Below are 23,402 nucleotides of genomic sequence, written 5' to 3' on the forward strand. Positions count from 1 at the left end.
ACTCCACGCTGGGGACAGTGACATGTCCCCAGACAGAGGGAAGCAGAAGGAAGTAGGATTTGTCCTGAGCTGAGGGTTGTGAGTGCGGAGATCCTCGCTCTTTGTCGAGGGAGGGGAAATGAGGTAATTTGGTCAGAGGTTGAACAAGGGAAGGCAGGCAGGGTGCTGCTCTCTTCAAGTCCGGCACTTGGGAGGACTGTTATAAGTTCTCTGTCTCAGAAACACTAGGGCTCATCCTAATCTTGCTCTCTTCCCAGGTGTCCAGAGACCCGGAGCCTGCCTGCAGAGCCCACATCCTGGGCCCTAGGCCCCTCCCACGATGCTCGGCACTGGTCTTATCCTGTGGGCTTCCCTGCTGACCGGGGCCTGGCCAGCTGCCCCCACCCAGGACCAGCTTCCAGCCACACCTCGCGTCCGGCTGTCATTCAAAGGTAAGAGAGTTCTTCTCCCTACACCTCCTTTCCTCTAGCGCTGGCTTTCACTACAGAGGAAAGTGTAGAGGTCAGGACACAGGACCAGCTGTACAGCCACTTGGGCTAAGATGGAGAGAGAAAGCAGGACTTGTTGGGAAAGGCTGGAACCCAGAGGACCAAGACTTTACTGGATTCTTTGAATTCTGGCTGATAATTGGAGAGATGCCGATGTCAAGCCTGTGCCCCAGGCAGCTCCTAAGGCTGAGGGTCAGACAGTGAGGTAACCTGCAGCCTCAGCCTCAGCCTCAGCCTCAGCCTCAGCCAGCTGGAGGGGCAAGAACAGTTCGGCTGGGTGCGTGGGTACCTGGGCAAGTGTTCCAGGGTCCCTGCGGGAAGGGCACTGTTGGCTGTGTTGTGTGGGGAGGACTGGGGGGGGGGTGTAATAGAGCACTTGGTGAGCTTAGGGAGGGCATCTACTATTGTGAAAGGCATTAGCACCCCAGGTACCTAGGGGTACTTGGGGAAGTCACTAGAAGATTTCAGTGAAGGCCTGGGCCTGCAATGTGTCCTATTTCCATCACCTTTGCCCCAGCCCCCCTGGCAGATGAACACACATGACAATCCAACACATGTGACTTGTTTGCTAGACACTTCCTCAAGGGACAGGTGTGTGTGCACGTGCGTGCTTGTGTGTGTGTGTGTGTGTGTGTGTGTGTGTGTGTGTGTGTGTACACGCACGGCCTGTGTAGAGTGTACCGTAGGTCTGGGGTGAAGAACAGGCTGTACTGGGGTTGGGGGATCTAGAGTTACTACTGAATACTGTCTTGGCCATCCTCTGACTAGAAGCAGTGCTGGCCAGGCTCCTGCCCTGGGTGGGGCCAGTTCAACCCAGGCTGGCCAGATTTCCCAGCAGCCATATTGGGTGAAAGGCTGAGCTGACCTTTCCTTCCTTAGACTTGGCTCAAACCCAGCCCCAGCTCATCACCATGGCCCCCTGGCAGGGCCCCTGCTTGGCTGCATCCCACCCACACCTGGAGGAGGGATAGGGGAGTAGGGATGGGCTGATGGGCTGGTTAACTTTCCCAGTTCTGATGGGCAGACAAGAGTTAATCGGTTCTGATTCCTAAAGGGCCTCGCCTCCTTTCCCAGGCTTGGGAAGGTGAGATATTTATTCAGCCAGCGATACTTCCACCCTTCCCTGGTGGAATTCCTCAAAGCGGATTAATAAATCTTGAAGGGGCCAGTTCCCCCTCACCCCCCTGCCTAGGGCCATTGGAGTATCTCCTCCCTCAACAAGAGAAGGGAGGGGCTTGAACACAGCACCTCAGGACCCGTGTCTACCGATTTGGGTATTATTTTTATTAACATTCATGCCAGGAAGCAAGAAGATGTAGATAAGATGGCCTCCTGTGTGCTCTTTTTAAATTTTGTCAAACCTGTAGGGCAGAAGGCTTTGTTCCTGTTTTCCAGAGAGAGAAACTGAGGCTCAGGCAAGGGCAGGGCCAAGGTCAGGCAGGAGGCAGAGACAAGGCCAGAAATAGAACCCTGGTGTCCTGGGCTTGCTGGCGCCCACATCGAGTTGGGTCGATTCCCTCTCAATTAGCTCTAAAGCCGACACCCACAGTGACTAAATGCCCAGCTTCCTGGCAGCCAGCCTACGGTGGTGTTTGCTGTGCCTGTGCTGGCTTGGGGTAGGGCTGGAGGATGCTTTGGGCCACCCCATCTTGGGACTTTATACCTTTGCCCAGGCAGGTTCATCAGCCAGAAAGCCTGACCTCTCCAACCTCCTTTTTCTCACCTGACCTCAGTCCCAGGATTGTGCTTGGCTGTGAACTCAGTTTAGCAGGTACTTGAGCACCTACTGTGCGCTCTGCTCTGTTGAGTCTTGGGAACTCTGCAGGAAATGGCATGAAATGCACATAAGGAGAAGGAGACTACATGCTGAGGGACCTGCCCCTGTGGGACTGCCCCCCTGCTAGAGGCTCTCAGTGAGGAGAGTGGAGACTGCCTCCTGGCGTCTCACAGCTAGCTTAGGGCTGGAAGGAAGTGGAGGAGTCTTCCCTTCCACGCGCACAGAAGGGATTCATAGATGGTTGCTCTCGGAAGCACCGTTGGTAACATGGGCTCTGTTAGTCAGTTTTTCCTTCCTGTTTGGAGGGACACAGCAGCTGGAAGCCAAGTTGGGGAGAAAATGCCTGCCTTAACGTGCTTTGGGTGTGAGAGCAGAACTCGCCACACCAGAAGTCTACTGGTCTCAGCTAGACTCTTCTAGGCAGAGGTGCTGGTGTGAGGGGCCACGCTGCCCAGAGAAGATAAAAGAACAAAGGCAGGAATTGGACCAACTTCCAGCTTGCAGCCCACCCATCCGCCCAGGCACCCCACGTTTGGAGCCAGGAGGGCAAACGGGCATTGAGTTCATTCAGCCTGAGAGGTGTCTGTGGTCAATCTCCTGGGCTGCCATTAGCAGCAAAGAGGATGCCAGACACAAACACAGAGCCAAAAAGGACCACCTTCTAGGGGCACCAGACCTGTCTTTTCTTCCTGCTTCTGGATGCCTGCTGGGGTCCTAGATAGTAAGCCCTTCCCCCTTCCCCTGATGGGGCATAGAGTCCCCTTTGCCCATAATGGCAAGCCAAGTTTGGGTGGAAAAGCTTTTCCTTCCCCTACCCTGGGCCACCCTAAGTCCTGGACACGCCTCCCTAACAGCAGCAGGGAGGTGCCAGGCCCTGCCAGATCCTTTGTTCTGTGTGGGGAATGTTTACTTTTCCCCAGGAAGCCACCCCCCCCCCAACATGCCACTGCTGTCTGGGCTGGCTTTGGCCAGGACTTGGGGCTGAGAAATGTCTGGTGGGAGAGATGACATGAGGCAGCTGGGCTACCAGGGAAACTGAGGTGTAGGAATAGGGAGCAAATGGTTCCTGTGTGATGGGAGATCAGGAAAGAGGCCAATAATGGAAATGAAAGTGGACAACAGCCTTTGCTGAGGTGAGGCAGGGTTGGCTGTGCCCCAGGTGCACCTGGCTCCTCACTGAGGAGCCTTCTACCTGTCTACCTTCTACCTGTCAGTGCCTACTCACATCCTTTGCTTGTAGCCTGAGTGGACCAGGTTGCTGTGTCTCAGTGGAGATGGAGGGAAAGAGTATTCACAAGTCATTTACTTCACCCTTGGGGGGGTGGATATGGGTTGAGGTGTAAAGGCTTGAAGCAAGCCTTGACAGAGCCTTGGCCCAGGCTTAACTGAGGGGTAAGGGTGAGGCTGGAGAGCCCGAGTATCGCTCTGGACTCTTCCATTCCCTGAGTCCCCAAACACTATGAGTAACTTCTAATTGCTGAGAAGTAAGAAGGAGGAAGAGGAGCTGAGGCCAGTGGTGGCATCAGGAAGCTAGGTAGGGGTCAGGTGGCTTTGGAGCTCTTAAACTAGGGAGCGGTAGGCATTCCAGGAGGAAATGGAGGCTGGCTCCCTGTGATCCATCGCAGGAGGTGCAACTTGAGGCACTCAGGTCAGGAGTCTTGGCCTTTAACCCAGACTCACCCCAAGCTTTGGATGGGGTGCACTGGCTGGGCTTTCTGAAGCCCAGGCCTCGTCTCAGGCGCTGGCATGTCGCCCACCCCGCCCTGCTGGCTCCGGTTTCCCTTGGCACTGAATGGGGAGCTGGTGCATGCTCGAGGAGTAAATCATGTTCCCTGGCAGCCCTCGTGGCTTCGTAATCGTAAAGAATTTAAAGAGAAACTGCCACGGTACAAATCTCACCCGAGGCCCCTAAAGGCATCTTTTACCCTGTGGCTTGGGAGACAGCAAACCCCAAAGAAGGTTCTTGGCTGCCTACACACCTGTGTGTGTGTGTGTGTGTGCACCTTCTGCTTCTCCAGAAGTGATAGCTCAGAAGGTAGCATTACAGCCCTGACTTCCTGGCCCGTGACTACTAGGGACCCCCAGTACCTCCTTCAGTTAGAGGGTTTAATACACATATCCTCAAACCCTTGTCCTATCCTGGTTTCCCCCTTTGTAATGTGGGAATGGTGATAATCCCCTGAAAACAGCAACTGTACATACGTACGCCTGGCAGGCCTTGAATTCGAGATCCCCCTGTCTCAGCCTCTGGGGTGTCTGGGATTATTGGCCTGTACTGCTGGGCCTATCCTGGAAGGAGCATCCTGAGAGTTGCCTTGCTTACATCATGATTATCAATAGACCTTGAACAGTGAGCTTGCCTCTGTTCCCACTGCCTTCTGGAAAATGGGGCCAGGAATAGTTCTGACTTCATTGTGGTGTTGGGAGGATTAGTTATATGGATTCTGTCACTGTCTCCAGCAAAGAAGAAAATCTTAGTGACTTAGTGACAGCTGATGGGGGAGGGTTGACAGGGGTGTCCCAAGGTCTCCTCACCCTTCCAGGATTCTGACCTTTGCTCAGGGAGATGGTGCTTGGAAAGGACCTGCTCTGGGAGATAGGTCAAGAGGGAGAGAATTCCCAGCATGAGCTGGTAGAAGGCAGGCAGGTGTCATGGATGAGGCAGCCTAGCAAACTGGCAAGGAAACAAGAGGAGCAGAGGCAGGGTTCAAGCCACCCAGCACCCTGTGGCTTTCAGCTGTGTTTCCTTGTGGCAGAGTCCTAAATATAGGTGGTGGGAAAATTTCAATGGTAGAGAAACATTGGTGGGAAGCAGGTATCCTAAAGCGCCAGCCTCCCCCTGAAATTGGCTCCCAGAACCTGGCTTGAGGACATGGGCATCTGCAGTGACCCTTCTGTGGATGTTGTTCCGACTTTTGCAACATAAGGTGGCCTGGCCCAGAGCTATCCTGGGAATCTGAGCCCTGCCTCAAGGGAGTTAGTGGAGAAGCAGAGAGGATTCCTGCTGCATTTTTCTTAGAAATAGCAAGAGGGCCTTTGCCAGAGACTTGGATGCCAGAAGGCTACATAGAGCCTGAATCCAAAGCCTTGCTCACGTGGCTGTCTGAGCTTGGCAGGCCTGCAGCTCCCTCCCAGGCTGTTCAAGTCCCAGGGAGAGGGGCGTTCTGGGCTCCAGACCCTGACCTATGGTCCTGACATAGCAAAGAACAGGGCCTGGGCAGTGGCTACTGGTCTGGGATCCAGGGGAGCCAGGGGGCTCAGTGAGGTGAGGCCCATTGGGATGCTCACTGCTTTGCTTGCAAACACCATGCCTAGGGCTGGCTCTACACAGCAGGGGCAGACACGAAGCAGGGACAGGAATCCTGGGAGTCTGGAGACCTTAGGACCTGGAACCCTGGGAGTCTGGAGACATTAGGACCAGGAACCTTGGGAGTCTGGAGACCTTAGCTCTAGCATCTTCCTTCTTTACCCCCACCCCACCTTCCCCTTCTCCTTAATGCTACTTTGTCTCGACTTCTTCCTCTGCCCCGATCTTTTCTCTGAAGTCTCCATAGCTGGCCAAGAGCCTTCTCTCTTCCCACCTGGGACTTGGAGCTGGTACCCTCATTTCCCTCTGTGGGCGGAGTCCTAGGACTCATACACAACAGGCAGAGTAGCAGTTAGAATTTGGGGGACTCATGGGCTTCTGCAACATCAGAGACTAGGTGGGTGGCACTTGGGGGGGGGAAATGCAACAGAGCTGCTAAGATTTTAACCCTTTCCTGACCCAGCACCACTGCAACTTCCGAGACTGACTCTGAGCATCTCGGTCCCAGTTTTCCCATAAGAATGTGAAGGGGTCAGGACTAAGGCTGTCTGGGGTAGCCTGTAAGGGTGGTGGGAAGGGCTGCAAGGACTGTGCAAGTCTGAGGAGGACAGCAGAGATGATGACTAGGCCTAGGGCAGGGGGAGGGTCTTGACACCCACAAGCCTGTTGTCCCATCCTGGCCTGTCTGTCTGTGTGATTTATAGCAGTAAATGAGCCATGGAGAGTTTGTTGTCTTTTGCAGTCATGGGGGTGGTGGAGGAGGAAGGAGTGAGGGGTTTCCGGGCCAGGTCTGGAATGTGGGAGGAGGGGTGAGTCCCTGGGTCTTTGGAACCGGAGACCTCCGAAGATGGCTCACTCTTTCTGCCTGAGAAATGGATCAGAGTTCCCTCAGACTGGCCCCTTTGTGTGGCTCCTTCCTTTTGCATTTCTTGAGGCACATTCTTGGAAGCTGTGATCGCCTGGCCTCAGTTCCCCTGCACTAGTCATGTTTCCCTACTCCGTGCGTGCACAGAGCCTCTGAACTGTGCTGGATCCTTAAGGCACCAGGGCCCTGGTTTCTGCCTATCTGGGAAATGCCCAGGTGTGTTTTCATATGGCAGCTGTGTGTGGTAAGGTACTTGGAGGACCTCCTATCCTTTGGTCCAACAGCCCAGACCTACCTAAAACCGGCAGATATCCTGGGCAGAGGCGAGGGAAGGCATCTGGTCTGGAGAGCCCTCCTCTGCTGGGACAGAGGGTCAGAAGTGGCTGAATAGCCCTAGTCCAAGGTGTGGGCCCTCTGGTTCTGGGATTGTGTGTGCTTGAGTGCCGTGTTGTGACCCTGCTGCTCTTTCCCTTTGGCTCTTCCTGGCTCAGGATGAGCTGCCTCCTAGTCCCTTGTCCGCCCTCTCCTAGGCGGAGCAGGTGGGCAGTGGGGCAGAACGGCCGTGGGAATCCACGCCTGGGCCTGCTGGCCCCAGCCGCAGCCGCAGCCGCAGCCGCAGCCCCAGCCGCAGCAGCAGCCCCAGCCCCAGCCGCAGCAGCCCCAGCCCCAGCCCCAGCCGCAGCAGCCCCAGCCCCAGCCCCAGCCCCAGCCCCAGCCCCTGAAATGGGAAGAGTTGGGAAGCTTTAGTCCATCTGGGTGGCTCTTACCGAGCTTGGTGTTTACTGAACAGCTGGGATGTTTACAGTAATCCTTAAGAAGCGGGCCGCTAGCTCTAGAGGATTTCCCATCTGGAGGGCCCGCCAGGGGCCCTTTCTACCTTTCTACCTTTCCGTTCCTCTGGGATAGAAGTAAAGGATTTAGGGACCGGAAACAGGAGTGCTCACCTTCTCCCCTCTCCCCCGAGTAGGTTTCCTGGAAGTGGCAACTGTAGGTGAAATACGGTAACGGGGTTCCCAGTTCAGACATTTAAATTAAATTCAATCAGAGTGGTTATTGAATATAAACACACAGAGTCATTTACATGTTAATTATGTTGAACGGACTATGAGGCCATAATTAGTTGCTAATTGGGTGAGAGTGGCTGTAATTGGTTTTGTTGGCACCGACCTGGCTCACCTGCCTGGTGGGGGTGGTGGTGCCTGGGAATCCTGGGAAGGCTTCTGGCTCCTAACAATACCTGGTCAGGAAGGGGGTGGGACAGAAGTGGTTTGGGTTGGTCTACTCCCCAAGGAGGCACAGCTTATCACCAGGGCCAAACCGTCATTATGACTTCTGGGGTTTCTTAGGGTAAATGGGGATCAGCAGTGACAGCTTCCTTGCCCAGCCCCAAGCGAAACTTGAGTTTGGCTGTATATATTACATATTATTATATATTAGTGCCCAAGGGAGGGCCCATGGCAACAACGGCAGGTTCTGCTGATGTTGATGGGCCCAGGGTTGACATGGTTGGTGGCTGAAGTCTTGGCTTTGGGTATGAGTGGGTAACTATGCTGAGCCAGGGGCTGGAACATACTAAGGCTTCTGGGATACCCTGCCCCCACCTCAGCCTGGCTGGGGCTCCCAGGGTTGAAGAGCTGTGGCCAGGGGCTGAGGCCTTCCTGCTGGCCGCTCATTAAAAGAGGATTAGGCTGGGAGCCAGGGGGCCAGGCCAGCCCCTGGGCCTTCCTCTGGGGCCCCTCATAGCTTTGGAGGAGTGAAAGATGGATGCTAAGGGTGACCCTTCCCTAGAGCCCATGGGAATGTTGAGTGGGGATTTCCTGGGCTCTGCCATTTATGTTACTGTCACTGCTTTATATAATACACACACACACACACACACACACACACACACACACACACACACGCACACACACACGCGCGCACACACACACAATATCTATCTGCCTGTCTACCTCAGTTTCCCTCCTCGGGTCACCAGACCTGTCTTCCTGGTGGATGGGCACTAACAAAGATCTAGGCTGGCAGCCCCTTCACACCCATTCCCATTTCTCTTCAACTCAGGGATTAGGGTTGCCACTAGCCCACAGGAGGTCAGAGGTCAGAGCTGGGCTACAGGGACCTGTCTGTCAGTCACTCATCCCCAGCCCTTTTGGGGGAGGTCATGCTGTCAGTCAGAGCCTACTTGCTTTGTGGCCCTGTAACCAAGGGGGCGGGCACCCACCTCTGCTCCAAGACTCTTCTGTTTGCAGCAGCCCCTGCCTCCCTGGTAGCATGTCTGGTGTCCTAGAGACACACAGCAGGGTGTGGGGCCCGCCCACTCGGGGGTCTCTGGTGAGGGCTGTGGACACGCCTACTGGCGTCTTTAAAGTAAAGTCATCAACCATGGCTTCCCAGGATGAGGAAGCAGAGACCCCAGGATCAAGCCCGAAGGTACTGAGACTGTTCCTGGCCCTGGCCCTTGGCCAGGCCTTTCTGGGCCAGGACAGTGTCTTAACAGCCACAGGGAGAGATCTGGAAGCCAGGAACAGTTGCGGAAATGAGGTGTCTGATGCCAGAAAAGATTCTTCCTTCCCATGACGGGAAAATCCTTCCCGGATGCCACCCCGCCCAACCTGTGCCCCGCTTGGGTGAGAGCAGGGGGGTGGGGTGGGGCTCTTCCCAGGAAACAACACCCAGGCCACCACCCTCCCCTGACATACTCAAAACTTATTCAGGCTTGAGCCCTGCTATCAGGTACTGATCAGGGGTCAAAAGTGGTCTGAAGACACGACCAGACCGGGTCTGCATCGGCATCGCGTGTGCTGGTGCCCTCAGGCCCCTGGAACCTTTGGGTCCAAGTCCCTTAAGAGTACTCGACCCAGTAGGATCTGTTAATACTTCAGGTGTCAGCTAAGGATACCTGCATGAGCTTCCCTTCCCTCAGGCTCTGTGGCAGGAGATCCTTTGCCCTGTGGTACACTGGTTAGGGTAGGTCAGGAAGCTAATTCTACTTCATAATCTTGGGTACCACTGTCTTCCTGTCTGCAGCTCGGGCTGTGGGACAGTCACGGAGCTGCTTCTTCCCATTTTCTTGTGACATCTAGCATGAGTGGCCTTAGCACTCCACCTGTGAGTTAGCAAGGCTAGATAGACCCCTACACACGATTCTCTCTAGACCCTGGAGAATACCCATCTCTGCCTTTCCCTTATGTGTGCTGTCCCTGATGAATTGAGATTTAGCTGTGCTTCTGTGGATGGGGCTGAGTCAACAGGAAGCCTCTTCCATCCCTGTGGCCTTCTTTGCTGTCTCCCAGCACTAGGAAATGGAGTAGCAGGGATGTGAGTGGGAGCTGGACGTCCTTCAGGTGATGGTGACATCTGGAAGGAAGCCTGCTTCCTCAGGAAAAGATCTGAGAACCCCAGCCCATTCCCTGGTCCCACTCGAGACCAGGTGCCCTTCAAGGATGTGTAACAGCTCTCAGGCACCATCTGGGCCACCTTGAATGTCAGAGTTAGGAGGCCCACGTTCTAGACTGGAAAATGAAGCTCAGAGGGGTCAATAAGACCCATAGTGGAAATGGATACCTGACCTTCCGTCCCTCCTCTTCCCTAGCCTGCATTGTCTCCTGGGGGCTCCCCTCCTCCCCATTTCCACAGTGACTAAAGCTTCATGTCCTGTGACACCAGAGTGTCCTATAATACCAGAGCCATTGACGCCATGTCCTGAGGCCATCGAGAGGAGTCCCTAGGGTCTTGCTTGAATCGTGTGTCTTGATGATGGAGGGCGAGTCACCTCCTTCCGGCTCTCCATCTCCGGGCAGGTAGTCTCTATCACCAGGACTGGTTTGTACAGTCTTCCCAACATCCAGACATCAATGCCTGCCACTGCCCTTCCTCATAACCTAAAAACTGGATGTAAGCACAAAGCTCTGAGGAGAGTAGGTGCCTGACTGAGAGGCACCTGCTACCGAGGGACAGACTGGAGGAGATACAGAGGCGGCATATGTTGGATCAAAGAGAGCCTTCTATCTCCTTTGTAGAACTTTCTTTCCTCATTGCCCAGTGAATGATGTCTCTCCTGTCTTTCTCACGGGAGGTGGGGCTCTGGGAGCAGATTGCTGGTTTGGACTTGGATCTTGGCAGTCATGGCACAGCTTAGGGCAGGGTCTAGATTATGAGGCCAACAGTAAAGAGAGCTGTGTAAGCTTCAGGATTATGGCTGCTTGGGTGCCTGGGGGCTAGCTAGCTCTCTGAGTCTCCTCCCCTGACCTAGGTGTTACATTAGAAGGTCTGCACTTGATCTTGTGTTCTCCCCCTCTTCCATTGCCCCTGAAGTGCCCCCCAGCATAACAGGACGAATAAGGGCACAACCAAGGCCATGCCCCCACCAGGGTATAAATAACCCTGGCAGGCAGTCCCAGCCTTGGGGGGGGGCTCCACTGGCAACCCCGCTTCCTCTCTGGCCACTTCCCAGCCCTGGGGGTGGGGGAGTGTTTACTTTCCTGTTGTCACTATGACTGGGTGGCCAGGCAGGAGACTCCTAGTGACCCAGCAACAGGTGCAGGACAGGTGCCCAGGCTGCCCTGCCCAGGACTTCAGAGGCGCCGCCGGACAGGCGGGTGAGGCCACAGCCAGGCGGGGACCGGCCCTTTGATCTTTCGGCGTCCCTGCATCCCTGTCCCAGTAGCTGGCCAAGGTCATCACCTATATTCCCTTGTTGCTACATAATCAGGTCTGAGGAGGGCAAGGCTTCTCTTTGCAGCTCTGAACAGTAAGACCCTGAACCAGACATGAGCTCAAGGCCATCTGTCAGGTCTCCTGCCTCCATAACCCTAACCCACCCCACCCCCTTATGTGCCCTGACCAGCTTGCTGGTCACAGGCAAAGCTCTAGCTTATCCTAGGGTCTCTACACACCAGTTAGAGTCAGACGCAGGCCAATCAGGGACGGCCACCTTCAGGCTATGTCCCAGGCCTCAGTCGCCCCTCGATTGCCTCACCTGTGAAGTTGGGTGCCAGCTGTGGGGTCAGGGACTGGGTATATATGCTCCAGGAGTGCCTCATCTGTCACAGGACACATTTGCATACCTGCTGCAGGTGTGTGCATGTATGTTTTGTATGTTGCCACCTAAGACCCCCCTTGCTGTTGAGTACTCACAACCCTCAATCATAAGTTTCTCTCTCCTGAGCTAAAAATAGCTAGGGTTGGACAGGGGACAGGCCTGCCAAGTGGACCTTTCAGCTCCCCCAAAGACAGGGTCGCAAGCTTCCTGGAATCCTGTGTTGGCCCGTTGTGGGCTGAGCTATCTGTCATTCATTCCAGGAGAGGCTTTACCTGAGTGTCCTGAGGGTAAGAACCCAGGCTCCTGCAAACAAGCAGAAGGGAAAAGAGAAGGCCTAACGTACCCTGCCCTCGGCCCCTGGCACGGGGCCCCTGTATACAGCGTTGCTGGGGGAGCCTCTTTGTCCCCTCCTGGCTAATTCACAGCAGGCTGAGAGCCTCACCACTAGCAGCCTCGTGGGGTCTGCTGGGCTTAGGTTCTGCAGGGCATTGTGTCTGCTTGAGGGCATCGTGGTTCAGGTCAGGTGGGAACCTTGCAGTGTACTAGCTGTGTCCTCCGCTTGGTGGTCAGCTAGGGTGAGCTGAGCGCAGGCTATCCAGGCTCCCTGCCAGCATCTGTAGCCTGTCCACCTGCTCGTTAACCCTTTCAGGCCCCTGTGGGGAGTTGGCCCCACCTGAGCAGGCTCTTTGAAGCCATCACACACCCTGGCTTGCACCCATAGCCCTTTCATTGGGATTAGCTTGGGCTGCCTATGAATCAAGTGTAAACCCTTTGGGTGTGGCTCCTTCTCTGGTTTGCCCACATGTCCCACTTCTCCCTCGTGGCTGCCAGCAACTGGAGAGGGAGCTAAGTGGGCCCTGGGAGAGGAAATGGAAGTTTAGGACAAGTGTGGTCTTAATGCCTCTCTGTCGTAGGGAATATGTCTCTTGGAGGCCCTAACTGGTGTCCTGCCCTTCATCCACAGAACTCAAGGCCACGGGGACCGCCCACTTCTTCAACTTTCTGCTCAACACTACAGACTACAGAATCCTGCTCAAGGACGAGGACCATGACCGCATGTATGTGGGCAGCAAGGACTACGTGCTGTCCCTGGACCTGCATGACATCAACCGAGAGCCCCTCATTGTAAGGGCTGGCCGGGAAGTGGGGCAAGGCAGGGTGAAGGGCCCGGAGCCCAGGGTCAGGCCCCTGGCCAGCGGGCTGCATCTTCTAACCTCCATCTCTGGCAGATCCATTGGGCAGCCTCCCCACAGCGCATTGAGGAGTGCATACTGTCAGGCAAGGATGGCAACGTGAGTGTGTGAGGGTCCGGAGGGTGAGAGCGTGACCTCAGAGACGGGATAGAAGTGGGCATGTACCTGGGCACCTGCACAGCTTTCTGTCTGGCCACAGGGAGAGTGTGGGAATTTCGTCAGGCTCATCCAGCCCTGGAACCGAACACATCTATATGTGTGCGGAACTGGTGCATACAACCCCATGTGCACCTATGTGAACCGTGGCCGTCGTGCACAGGTGAGTACACTCCTTCCGGCCCTGGCTCTGTCCCCTCTGGTGCCTTCATTCCAAGGTCCTGATGGGAGGACGGGCTCGAGACCCATCCTTACCGCTTCTAAGCCCTGAGCCCTTGGTGAGTAGGTTGTTCAGCTCTCTGAGCCTCAGTTTCCTACCTGGAAATGGGGCTCACACTTCCCTTCTAACAGGTCGGTGTGAGGAAGAGGCAGTGAGTTAGTACTCTCCAGCTAGCACTGTGCCTGGCGCATAGTAAGCATTTGCCCCACACGGGGCAACAATTCTCTTGCCTATGTCTGTGGATCTTCACCCAGCCACCAAGTCAGAGGGCCGAGTGGGATCTTTGGTGTCAGAAGGCTGGAAGCCTGGGTCAGCTTCCACCACATGGCCTGGGGGAGAGTTGCTTTCCTCCCCTCGGTCCAGGGGTTGGGAGAAGCTGCTACTCCCCAGCTCTGCTCCATCCTGCCTGCTTCTGCCCTTTTCCATTTCCATGTGGGCATGTATGTGAGTTGATGTAACCTCATAGGGCTTGTCTGAGGATGACTGAACATAAGGGGCACATGCGTGTGCAGGCGTGTGCCAAGCCTGTGTGTATGTGAGTGTACACATGCATATATGTTCTCTGGGGGCCCATGTGTTCATGTGTGTTCCTGGCCTGTGTGGTATGAGAGGCTGGCAGCCCAAGCCCGCTCCCCCAGCCCCGGTCACCCCCAGCTCTAACTTCTTTATCCCTCATCTTCTCAGGCCCCGCCGTGGACCCAGATGCAGGTGGTCAGAGGCCGAGGCAGCAGGGCCACAGACGGTGCAGACCGCCCGACGCCCACAGCCCCACGCCAGGTGGGCCTCATCCTTCTAGTCTTTTACCAATCCGAATGACCTCTGAGCTCAATTTACCCTGGGCCCGGCCCCAAGGCCAGCCCCCCAGTGTCTCCCTTCTCCCTCATGCCCCCACCCCATTCCCATCATTCCCTGCCGTGCCCTCAGGTTCTGAAAGCAGTTCCAGCTGGACTCTTGTCAGCCTCAGTGGGACCCCTGCAGGCAAGAACTCCTGAAGCCACCAGGTGGGGAAGACAGGAGTCCTGGGGACAGTCGTGCCTCAGTCCTGAGAGTCTGTGTGGAGACACACATGAGCCCATGCCAGCATATGCTTGGGCACATCTTACTATCCACAGTGGGCCTGGCACGTGACTTCTGTGTGTCTATGCCTCCCGTGCGTCATGTAGTAGATACAGGAGGCCTGCACATTGACATATGGGGCTCTCCTGTGAGGTAGTGTGTCTGGGCTGGTGGTAAGGCAAGCTGGGGCTGGGCAGGGGCGGGCCGGGGGGCAGAGGCTGCCGGTGAATGACAGCATGTGAGTATGTGTGAGATTACACGTTTGTGCATGACCGTGTGCGTCTGTCTGTCTTTCTGGTGGGGAGTGCTGGAAATCTAAGGCTATCTAGGTTCTGCGTGTGTGCGCCTTTCGGATGAGCAGCGTACGTGTGCTGGTGTGTTGTCTGCCGATCTGCGAGCAGCCCCTGTGTGTACAGGAAGTTGCGTGTGCAGAGTGTAACTGGAAGCAGACCTGTGTGCACCTTCCCATCACCACCCTGCCACCACTGCCACTTCCTCTGTGCGTCTCTCCTCTTCCCTTTCCCTCCCTCTGCCCTGCCTTTCCCACCAGACCTGTGAGCTCGCCCAGGTCCCAGAGACTTTACAGGCCTTCCTAGCACCTTTCGGGGTGAAATGGTAGTATGGGGATAGTGACTGTTAGCTTTGTGAATTCCACATGGTTTCAGCTCCCCCCTTGCAGGGGGTGGGGGGGTGGGGTAGGGTGGGGGGATGGGGAGAAAACCCATGATTTTTTGGTACAACCTGAGGGCCATGGGTAGAGCAAAAGGCCTGGAGGACATACCTTAGAGCTTCCTGGTTGGACCTGACATTAGGACAGCACAACCCCAGGCCCTTGAACTATAACCCCTGCCCTACCCGGGTCCATACTCCCTCCTTGGCTCAGGATAGGCAGCTATAGGTCAAAGTATCAGGCCTCTGTAGCCCAAGGGGTTTAGCAGGCTTCTTCCTGAGCTAGTTGCCATAAAGGGAATTTAGCCCACCCTGTGGTCCTCAAGACCTGGACCTCTGAAACTTGATTTTTAGTGCTTGCCTGAGGCATAAGATCAGAAATTGGTTCCCTTTGAAATACCGTGGTCCTGCCCCAGGAGACCTGGCTGGCTGGAATTCAAGCCGAAGGACCCTGGGAGTATGTGTAGGGGGTGGATCAGGGTCTCCCTTGGGGCTCATTCTTGCCATAGGAACCTTATGAAATTTATGTCTTGTCTGTGGGACTGGCTTGGATGTGCTGAGCCCCTCTCTACCCTGCAGGATTACATCTTCTACCTGGAGCCTGAGAGACTCGAGTCAGGGAAGGGCAAATGTCCATACGACCCCAAGCTGGACACAGCCTCAGCCCTTATCAGTGAGTGCCCTCACTCCACTCGGTTCTGTGGTGTCAGTATATAGCCTTTGCCACTATGATGAGGGGGTTACCAACACTCCAGAGTTGACAGTGTCAGAGACCATGACCATGTCCTGTTAGCCCCCAGTGGGGACATACCTGGAGAGGGTGGGGTTCAGCACAGACTGTGGTGTAAGAGAGAGACAGAGCCTAAGTTGTATAAGCCTCCACCCAGCCTTCTGGATGGGACACTAAGGGGCCAGGCCTTCCCCTGAGATTCAAGTGGGGTCTTTGCAAAGCCTAGAACCCTTGGAGCCATGGGTTCCCTAGGAGAGAGATAAACTGGATTGTACTGAGAGCAATGTGAGGGGCCCCATAGCTCCTTCATATGTCAAAGAGATGGTAGGATGCGCACGCAGAAGCACCACACAGCACCCCACCAGCTGGGGAGGCCATGTTCCTGGACCATGCAGGTGTCTGGGAGAGCTGGGGGCTCTGGAAACTCCAGAGCAGCCACTGCAGCTGCTTGCAGATGTGGGGCTTGCCCCTGGTCTTGTGCTCTGCCTGCTTCTTGACTGCCCTTACTGTCCAACCCGAAGCTGTCTCCCAGAGCAGCTGCCAGGTGCTGTGCTACCTGCAAGCATGGGAAAGGCCCCTGGGGTCGGTGTTTTCCCCGTGGTGAATGAAAAAACTGAGTCCAGACCAAGGGATATAATTGGGGGAAGGCAGGGTGTAGCCTGGAGACTCAAAGGGAAGACATAATACACTGGAGTCAGCTCAGCAGCTAAATTTTCAGGAATTTTGTGATTCAGTTGTTAAACACACCTATTATTGAAAATTACATTACAAAGGCTCACAACCAAATCAATTGTATTAAAACAGAAGTAATGGCAACAAAATATTTTGTTATATAATAAATGCTCAAAGCTTATTACTCCTGATCGTTTCACAACATTGATTGCTACATTGTAATCTGCGATTTTGAGGCTCGATAGGCCTGTGCTGATTGTGTGGTGGGAACCCTATAGGATGGCATTGGCATGTCTTCCCAAGCTAGGATGGGAGCATCACAGGAATTGGCAGTTGCCACAGATAGATCTTCTCCCAGAGCCGGTTGTAAACACTTACCAAGAGATGTGATTGTGCCCTGGGCAGCCCTGGGTGGCCAGGACTCTGCAGAGGGATCCCTGAGTCTGAGCTTCCCCTGACTGACCCCCTGATCCTCCTACAGACGAGGAGCTCTACGCAGGAGTGTACATCGATTTTATGGGTACTGATGCAGCCATCTTCCGCACGCTTGGAAAACAGACGGCCATGCGCACTGACCAGTACAACTCCCGGTGGCTCAATGGTGAGCTCCGCCCACGAGACCTAAGTGGGAAGTGTGGCAGGGATGTACAAGGAAATCTACAGAAGCATGCCTGAGGGAGAGTTTTGAGCCTGTAAAACAGGCTGGGGATTCTGTTGGAGAAAAACAGCCAGGCTCCATGCTGCTGACCCCCGCCCACCTGTCTACCCACAGACCCTTCTTTCATACATGCTGAGCTCATTCCAGACAGTGCGGAGCGCAATGACGACAAACTCTACTTCTTCTTCCGAGAGCGCTCTGCAGAGGCTCCACAGAACCCTGCTGTGTATGCCCGCATCGGGCGCATCTGCCTCGTAAGTGTCTGAAGTACTCTGCTGTTACTCCCCAGACCTGCTCCAGCAGGTCTTGGGATGAAGGAGCCTATCTAACCTGACCCCGCCTCACCCCTCCCCCCAGAATGATGATGGCGGCCATTGCTGCCTGGTCAACAAGTGGAGCACGTTCCTGAAGGCACGACTTGTCTGCTCTGTGCCAGGCCAGGATGGCATTGAGACCCACTTCGACGAACTCCGTGAGTGCTCAGCAAGCAAGCAGGCTCCTTTAGCTGTAGCAGGAGGGACAGGCTGCATCAGTGGTCAGGGCCCCTTCCTGTGGACAGCAGTGGGCGGGTCGTGGGATTCCTCCCTCAGACAGCGTCCCCAGTACCTTCTCCCCTTTTCCAGAGGATGTGTTTGTCCAGCAGACCCAGGATGTCAGGAACCCAGTCATTTATGCTGTCTTCACCTCCTCAGGGTAAGGCTGGAGTCAGGGCAAGCAGTGACAGGATTGGGGGATTATGGAGGACCCTGGCCTGGTTGTGAGCTTCGGGTTGGATGTGGGCTGGGGAGGGCCATGGGTTCAGGGTTCAGTAATCCCCTTACTCACAGCTCGGTGTTCCGAGGCTCTGCCGTGTGTGTCTACTCCATGGCGGACATCCGCATGGTCTTCAATGGGCCCTTTGCTCACAAGGAGGGCCCCAACTACCAGTGGATGCCCTTCTCAGGGAAGATGCCCTATCCCCGGCCTGGCACAGTAAGTACTCCACGTGTTTCTCCTCTTTTTGGTAATCAGGCTGGCCTCATATTCAGAACTCAGAGATCCAGCTGCCTCTGCCTTCCGAGTGCTGGAATTAAAGGTGTGTGCCACCACCACCCAGCTTTCTTTTCCCTATCCTGTCTGGAGTTCACTATGTGGATCAGGCTTGGCTAAAATTCACAAAGATCTGCCTGACTCTATTTCTCAAGTGCTGGGATTGAAGGCATGTCCTCTGTTTTGTTTTTGTATGTGTATCAGTGCTTGGCCTGCATTATGTCTGTGCACCTTCTTACAAAGGCCAGAAGAGGGCATCAGATCCTCTGGAATTACAAATGGTGTGAGCCTCAATATGGGTGCTGAAATTCACCCTGGACTTCTGGAAGAACAGCCAGTGCTCTTATCTTCTGAGCCACCTTCCTCTTTGTTTTTAATGAAGCCCACAGCCAACAAGGGCAGTGAAACACAACACACTTAGAAAACTACTTCACAGCCAGGCATGGTGGCACACTTTTAATCCCAGCTCCTGGGTGACAGAGGCAGGCAGATCCCTGTGAGGTCAAGGCCAGTTTGGTCTACATAGTGAGTTCCAGGACAGCTATGGCTATGTAGAGAGACCCTCCCCTATCTCAAAAAAAAAAAAATTAAAATAGAAAGAAAGAAAACTACTATTCACACAACACATCAGGCTGTGATGTGGCCTCCCAGGGTTCTGAGGCAGATGAGGGGCCTGGTGTGGTGGGCTGCCCCATGGAGGGTCTTTGAGGAAACTTTTTGGGAGGTGAAGTTTCGAGGGAAGAATCTTTGAGGCAAAGCTGGATTTAGGCTGAAGTCAGTTTGACTGGCTCTCAAGGGAAGGTGATGAGCAATAGGCAGGGTCACGCCATGCCTACTCTGCACCGTTGGGAACTGTCACTTTATCAGGGTGACCTGGGTGAGCCTGCCCAGGAGACTCAGACATGATCTGACCTAATGCAGTGGCAGGTGTGACTGGGTCAGGACTGGCATGGGGGCGCTGATCTCTGAAGGGGTCTGGAAGCCTTCCTTCAGAATGAAGCTGGAGTTGGAAGATGACAGGCTGAGCCCAAAGCAGAAGGGACAGCATTGGGGACGGGAAAGCATGACTGGTGTGTGTGAAGATCTTGAGGCCAGCAGCCCAGCTGCACAGGAAAGAGCATGAGACCAGAGGGACAGCTATAGAGGAAGGAGACACTGGGTGGGGATGAGGACATGGGAAGGGAGTGGTCAGTTCAGCCAGATGCTGGCACATGGTCATGACGCATGACGTCTGGGAGGGAGGCAGAAACTAGGAAAGGGTTTGGAAAGAGAAACAGATAGATGCTGGGACAGTTTGGAAACTTCTGAACTACTGGGCCCACGTGCCCCACCTGGACTGCCTAGGTCTGACACTGATTATCTGCCGGCAGTGCCCTGGCGGAACCTTCACACCCTCCATGAAGTCTACCAAGGATTATCCTGACGAAGTGATTAACTTCATGCGCAGCCATCCACTTATGTACCAGGCTGTATACCCGCTGCAGCGGCGACCCCTGGTGGTCCGGACAGGTGCACCCTACCGCCTCACCACTGTCGCTGTGGACCAGGTGGATGCAGCTGATGGGCGCTATGAGGTGCTTTTCCTGGGCACAGGTACCCTCCCACACTGGGCCCACTGGGTGGGGGGAACTGATCCTGGGTCTAGGGGCTGCTTCAGACTCATTTATGGGAGCCTTCTCTCCTTAGCCAGAATAGCCAGGAAAGTAGGAACACCAGGCACCTTGGGCCCTTGTATGACTTGAAAAGAACTTAGGATACATGGGTCTAACTGCTTGCCCATGCACGTGTGCACACAGGCACATATACACACATGTACACCTGTCATAATTGCAACAGCACCCAACTCAGTTGCCCACTTTTTGTTCTCAGTGGAGTCCAAAATGAGAGTCTGGGTGCGGGCACAGACCCTGGCAGTGTCCCCCTTTGTCCTGTCCTAGTCCCCCCTCCTCTCCCCTTCATCCAAGGGAACCCCTGGAATCTCAGCATGGAAGCCCTACTCCACTGCCCTAGAGGAGATGGGGCTTTGGTGGGGAAGGGGCTGAGGCTTTGCCCCTTCCCCAGTATCCCCAGCCCCACTGAGGTCCTGCCCGGCCCGTTCCAGACCGCGGGACAGTGCAGAAGGTCATTGTGCTGCCCAAGGATGACCAGGAGGTGGAGGAGCTCATGCTGGAGGAGGTGGAGGTCTTCAAGGTAGGTGAAATACCACCCAGTCCGGTCCACACCACCTTGACCCTCTCTGGCCCCCAGCCTCTGACCTTAGACTTAAGCCAGGGCAGGGAAGAACCCTCAGGGCTCCAAACAGACCTCTTGTTTTCTTCCAGGAACCAGCAGCCATTAAGACTATGACCATCTCTTCCAAGAGGGTGAGTTTTTGGCAGTGTGGGCTGGAAGTGAGGTTAGAGCCTGTGTCCCGTTGGGGTCATGCCCTTGGCATAAGGACAGGGAAACTGAAACATGAAACAAGGAAGAGGCGTCCAGCCCTACTGGCTGCTGATAGGGCTGTCTGAGACAAGAATACCGACACTCCTCCGCTTCTGCGCCCAGCAACAACTGTATGTGGCCTCAGCTGTGGGCGTCACACACCTGAGCCTGCACCGCTGCCAGGCCTATGGAGCCGCCTGTGCTGACTGCTGCCTCGCCCGTGATCCTTACTGTGCCTGGGATGGCCAGGCCTGTTCCCGCTACACAGCATCCTCCAAGAGGTATAGACTGCCAGAACCTTGGGATTTTATCCACAGCTCTGGGAGCTCAGAGGTAGATAATGCCGGGGGGGGGTGGGGGGTCCAGAGTGAACTGCCCTGTGGCAGAGGGCCCTGTGTTACAGTCTTGGGGTGTGGGAACCTGGGAGCAAGCCTCCCAAGAGCACTTTTTCAGGAGTTGTCCTTAACCAGGCGGAGTCGCCGGCAAGATGTCCGCCATGGGAACCCCATCAGGCAGTGCCGTGGGTTCAATTCCAACGGTGAGTAAGCATGGTGCACCTCCTGAGGTGCTTCTCGCCTATGCCCACAGACACCCCCACGGTGCAGGCTTGCAGATGGCTCCCTGGGTGGTGGGAACCTTAAGTCTAGGATTGGGGTGTCCTGTGTCACTCTCTGTGGATAGATGCCCAGCGATGAGGCCCTGTCTTTGTGTGGGTGCCCCTTGATGCCTGCCTCTCCCACTGCACAGACTGACTGCCTAGGAGCAATGAGTGCTGCTTCCACTCAAGGCCCTCTTGATCCACAGCAAACAAGAATGCCATAGAGTCTGTGCAGTATGGAGTGGCTGGCAGTGCGGCTTTCCTTGAGTGCCAGCCTCGCTCACCCCAAGCCACCATTAAGTGGCTGTTCCAGCGAGATCCCAGTGACCGGCGCCGTGAGGTGAGTTCCTTTGTCCCAGAAGGGGCAAATGCTGCACTATGGATATGGGAGTTCCCTTTTCCAGTGGTTAGCCCATGTGAGAAGTATAGCAGAGCTGCCAGCCTGGGCAGCCCTCGTTCTGTAAAGCCCTTCTGCGCACCCATCCTTACACCAAAAGCATTTGAGTGAAATGAGTTACATAGAAACTCTGTGGGATAGGCTTCAGTATATGGAAAACATTCATAGGTTGGCTTCATTTAATAAAAATTCCATATCTGAGCTGGTCATGGTGGTGCACGCCTTTAATCTCTGCACTCAAGAGTCAGAGGCAGGTGGATCTCTGAGTTCAAGGCCAGCCTGGTCTACAGAGCGAGTTCCAGGACAGCCAGGGCTACAAAGAGAAACCTTGTCTTGAAAAAAAAAAAAAAAACAAAAGAACGAAAGAAAACATTCCATATCTGTACTCTGTTGGGGTAACCCTCCTTGTATGGAAGATCATGTGGTGAGCTCCAGTATATGAAAATTCTGTGGGTATTTTCTGGAAAAGCCCTACCGGTGTCCCTTTTTACATGGAAATGGTATGTGGGTGCCACAATTGGGTATTCTCATTAAATGAAAATTCTGTCTGTGCTCCAAAATTCTCTCATTCATTGTTCAGAACCCTCCCCTAGGGTCATCATCCCTCCTGAAGTGGGAATATGAGTGGGTACCTTATTCAGATTCCTCTCATGTGCAAACAGTACGTGGGCTTTTTTTCTTGGTTTGTGGAAATACCATGTGGGTGTCTCTACTTGGAATGGCCACAAAGGTGATCTCGTCTGGAAGCTGGCTAGGGCCGTGGAGTGGTGACCCAGCCCCTGAGCCCCCACCCCCTACCCCTGCAGATTCGTGCAGAGGACCGCTTCCTGCGTACAGAGCACGGGCTGCTGCTTCGTGCCCTGCAGCTCGGTGACCGCGGCCTCTACTCCTGCACGGCCACTGAGAACAACTTCAAGCACATCGTCACTCGGGTGCAGCTGCATGTCCTGGGCCGGGACGCCGTTCATGCTGCTCTCTTTCCCCCACTGGCTGTGAGCATCCCTCCACCTGGTGCAGGCCTCCCCACACCTCCTTACCAGGAGCTGGCGCAGCTCCTAGCCCAGCCGGAAGTGGGCCTCATCCATCAGTACTGCCAGGGTTACTGGCGCCATGTGCCCCCCAACCCCAGGGAGGCTCCAGGAGCACTTAGGCCTCCTGAACCCCAGGACCAGAAAAAGCCCCGGAACCGTCGCCACCACCCTCCGGACACATGAGGCCAGCTGCTGGAGGCCTACCTAGGACCAGCCTAGCCCCTCATCCCTTTTAATATAAAAGATATATATATATATATATAAAAAATATCTATATTCTATACATACCCTACCCCTGCAAAGACAGTATTTATTGGTGGGTTGTATATTGCCTGCCTCAGTGGCAGCATTATCCAGGACTTAGACCCATGTTGGTCAGCAACGGCACATGACTGAGCATGCCCAACCTGGCCCAGGAAATTGCCAGGGCCAGGCCAAGACTATACAGTCCCCAGACTCCGCGGAAATCTCCTTGCTCGACAGCTGTCAAGATCTACAGAACACAGGGAGGGAGCAAGCCCTGTTTGCCGGGGCATGGACCATATACCTTTGCTGATGAGTATCGTCAGCTGTGCTGTGCCATAGACATGGACATCAGGACTGCTGTGGAGTCTGGGGCTGGGGCCTCAGGCCACTCAGGAGGGAGGGAGGGGCCATCACAGGATTCAGGCCCCTGCTTGGGTCAGGGGTGCTCAGTCAAGGCCAACCTTTCCCAGGTATTTATTCTCTATTTATTGGGGACAGAAGAGAGGTCTGCCTGGGTGGGCAGGGCCTCTTCTCCCTCCCTGGCCTGGCCTGGCAGGCCCACCCCACTCTACCTCCTTAGCTCTTCCTATGCCACCTTGACCCATGGGGAGGGATGCAGTGGAGCTCAAAGGAGCCCCCAGCCCTGAGGGTAGATGGGCCACGGTGGAGGCCCCAGGCCTGCAGGGCATCCCCAAAGTTCCCTTCTGCCCACTGCTTCAGGTGATGGGTGTAAATAGCTCTGGGGGCAGTTGGGTAGATGGGTGGGGGGCTCCTGTAGCCCTCTGCTACCCAGGCCACAGCCACTCTTGGGTTCCATCTTGCTAATAAACACTGGCTCTGGGACTAGA

The 23,402-nt window shown here is 55.0% G+C and overlaps 1 protein-coding gene across 2 annotated transcripts; it reads left to right on the forward strand.

The window, feature by feature from the left end:
• The first annotated feature begins 257 nt into the window (after window positions 1-257).
• On the forward strand, window positions 258-23,402 carry Sema3f (semaphorin 3F). 2 transcript variants are annotated; one of them, XM_051204847.1, is made up of 18 exons: window positions 258-431; window positions 12,443-12,603; window positions 12,708-12,770; window positions 12,871-12,990; window positions 13,732-13,824; window positions 15,352-15,445; window positions 16,656-16,775; window positions 16,947-17,086; window positions 17,190-17,304; window positions 17,456-17,525; window positions 17,660-17,804; window positions 19,232-19,454; window positions 19,963-20,051; window positions 20,183-20,224; window positions 20,406-20,563; window positions 20,753-20,820; window positions 21,087-21,220; window positions 22,084-23,402. In XM_051204847.1, the coding sequence occupies exons 1-18, from the start codon at window positions 320-322 to the stop codon at window positions 22,489-22,491; spliced, it is 2,355 nt and encodes a 784-aa protein (XP_051060804.1). In that variant the 5' UTR covers window positions 258-319; the 3' UTR covers window positions 22,492-23,402. The 2 variants fall into 2 exon arrangements, with proteins under 2 accessions (XP_051060804.1, XP_051060815.1); XM_051204858.1 differs by lacking the exon at window positions 13,732-13,824 and having other exon boundaries at window positions 279-431.

The sequence above is a fragment of the Phodopus roborovskii genome, unplaced genomic scaffold (genome assembly GCF_943737965.1).
Source record: "Phodopus roborovskii unplaced genomic scaffold, PHOROB, whole genome shotgun sequence".
NCBI classification, from domain to species: domain Eukaryota; kingdom Metazoa; phylum Chordata; class Mammalia; order Rodentia; family Cricetidae; genus Phodopus; species Phodopus roborovskii.

Bases quoted from the DNA above. Each gene is read 5' to 3' on its own strand.
- Sema3f (XM_051204847.1), top strand. From the start codon at position 320: ATGCTCGGCACTGGTCTTATCCTGTGGGCTTCCCTGCTGACCGGGGCC. The intron at 15,446-16,655 runs GTGAGTGCCCTC...ATCCTCCTACAG, and splicing joins CACAGCCTCAGCCCTTATCA to ACGAGGAGCTCTACGCAGGA. The intron at 19,455-19,962 runs GTACCCTCCCAC...GGCCCGTTCCAG, and splicing joins GGTGCTTTTCCTGGGCACAG to ACCGCGGGACAGTGCAGAAG.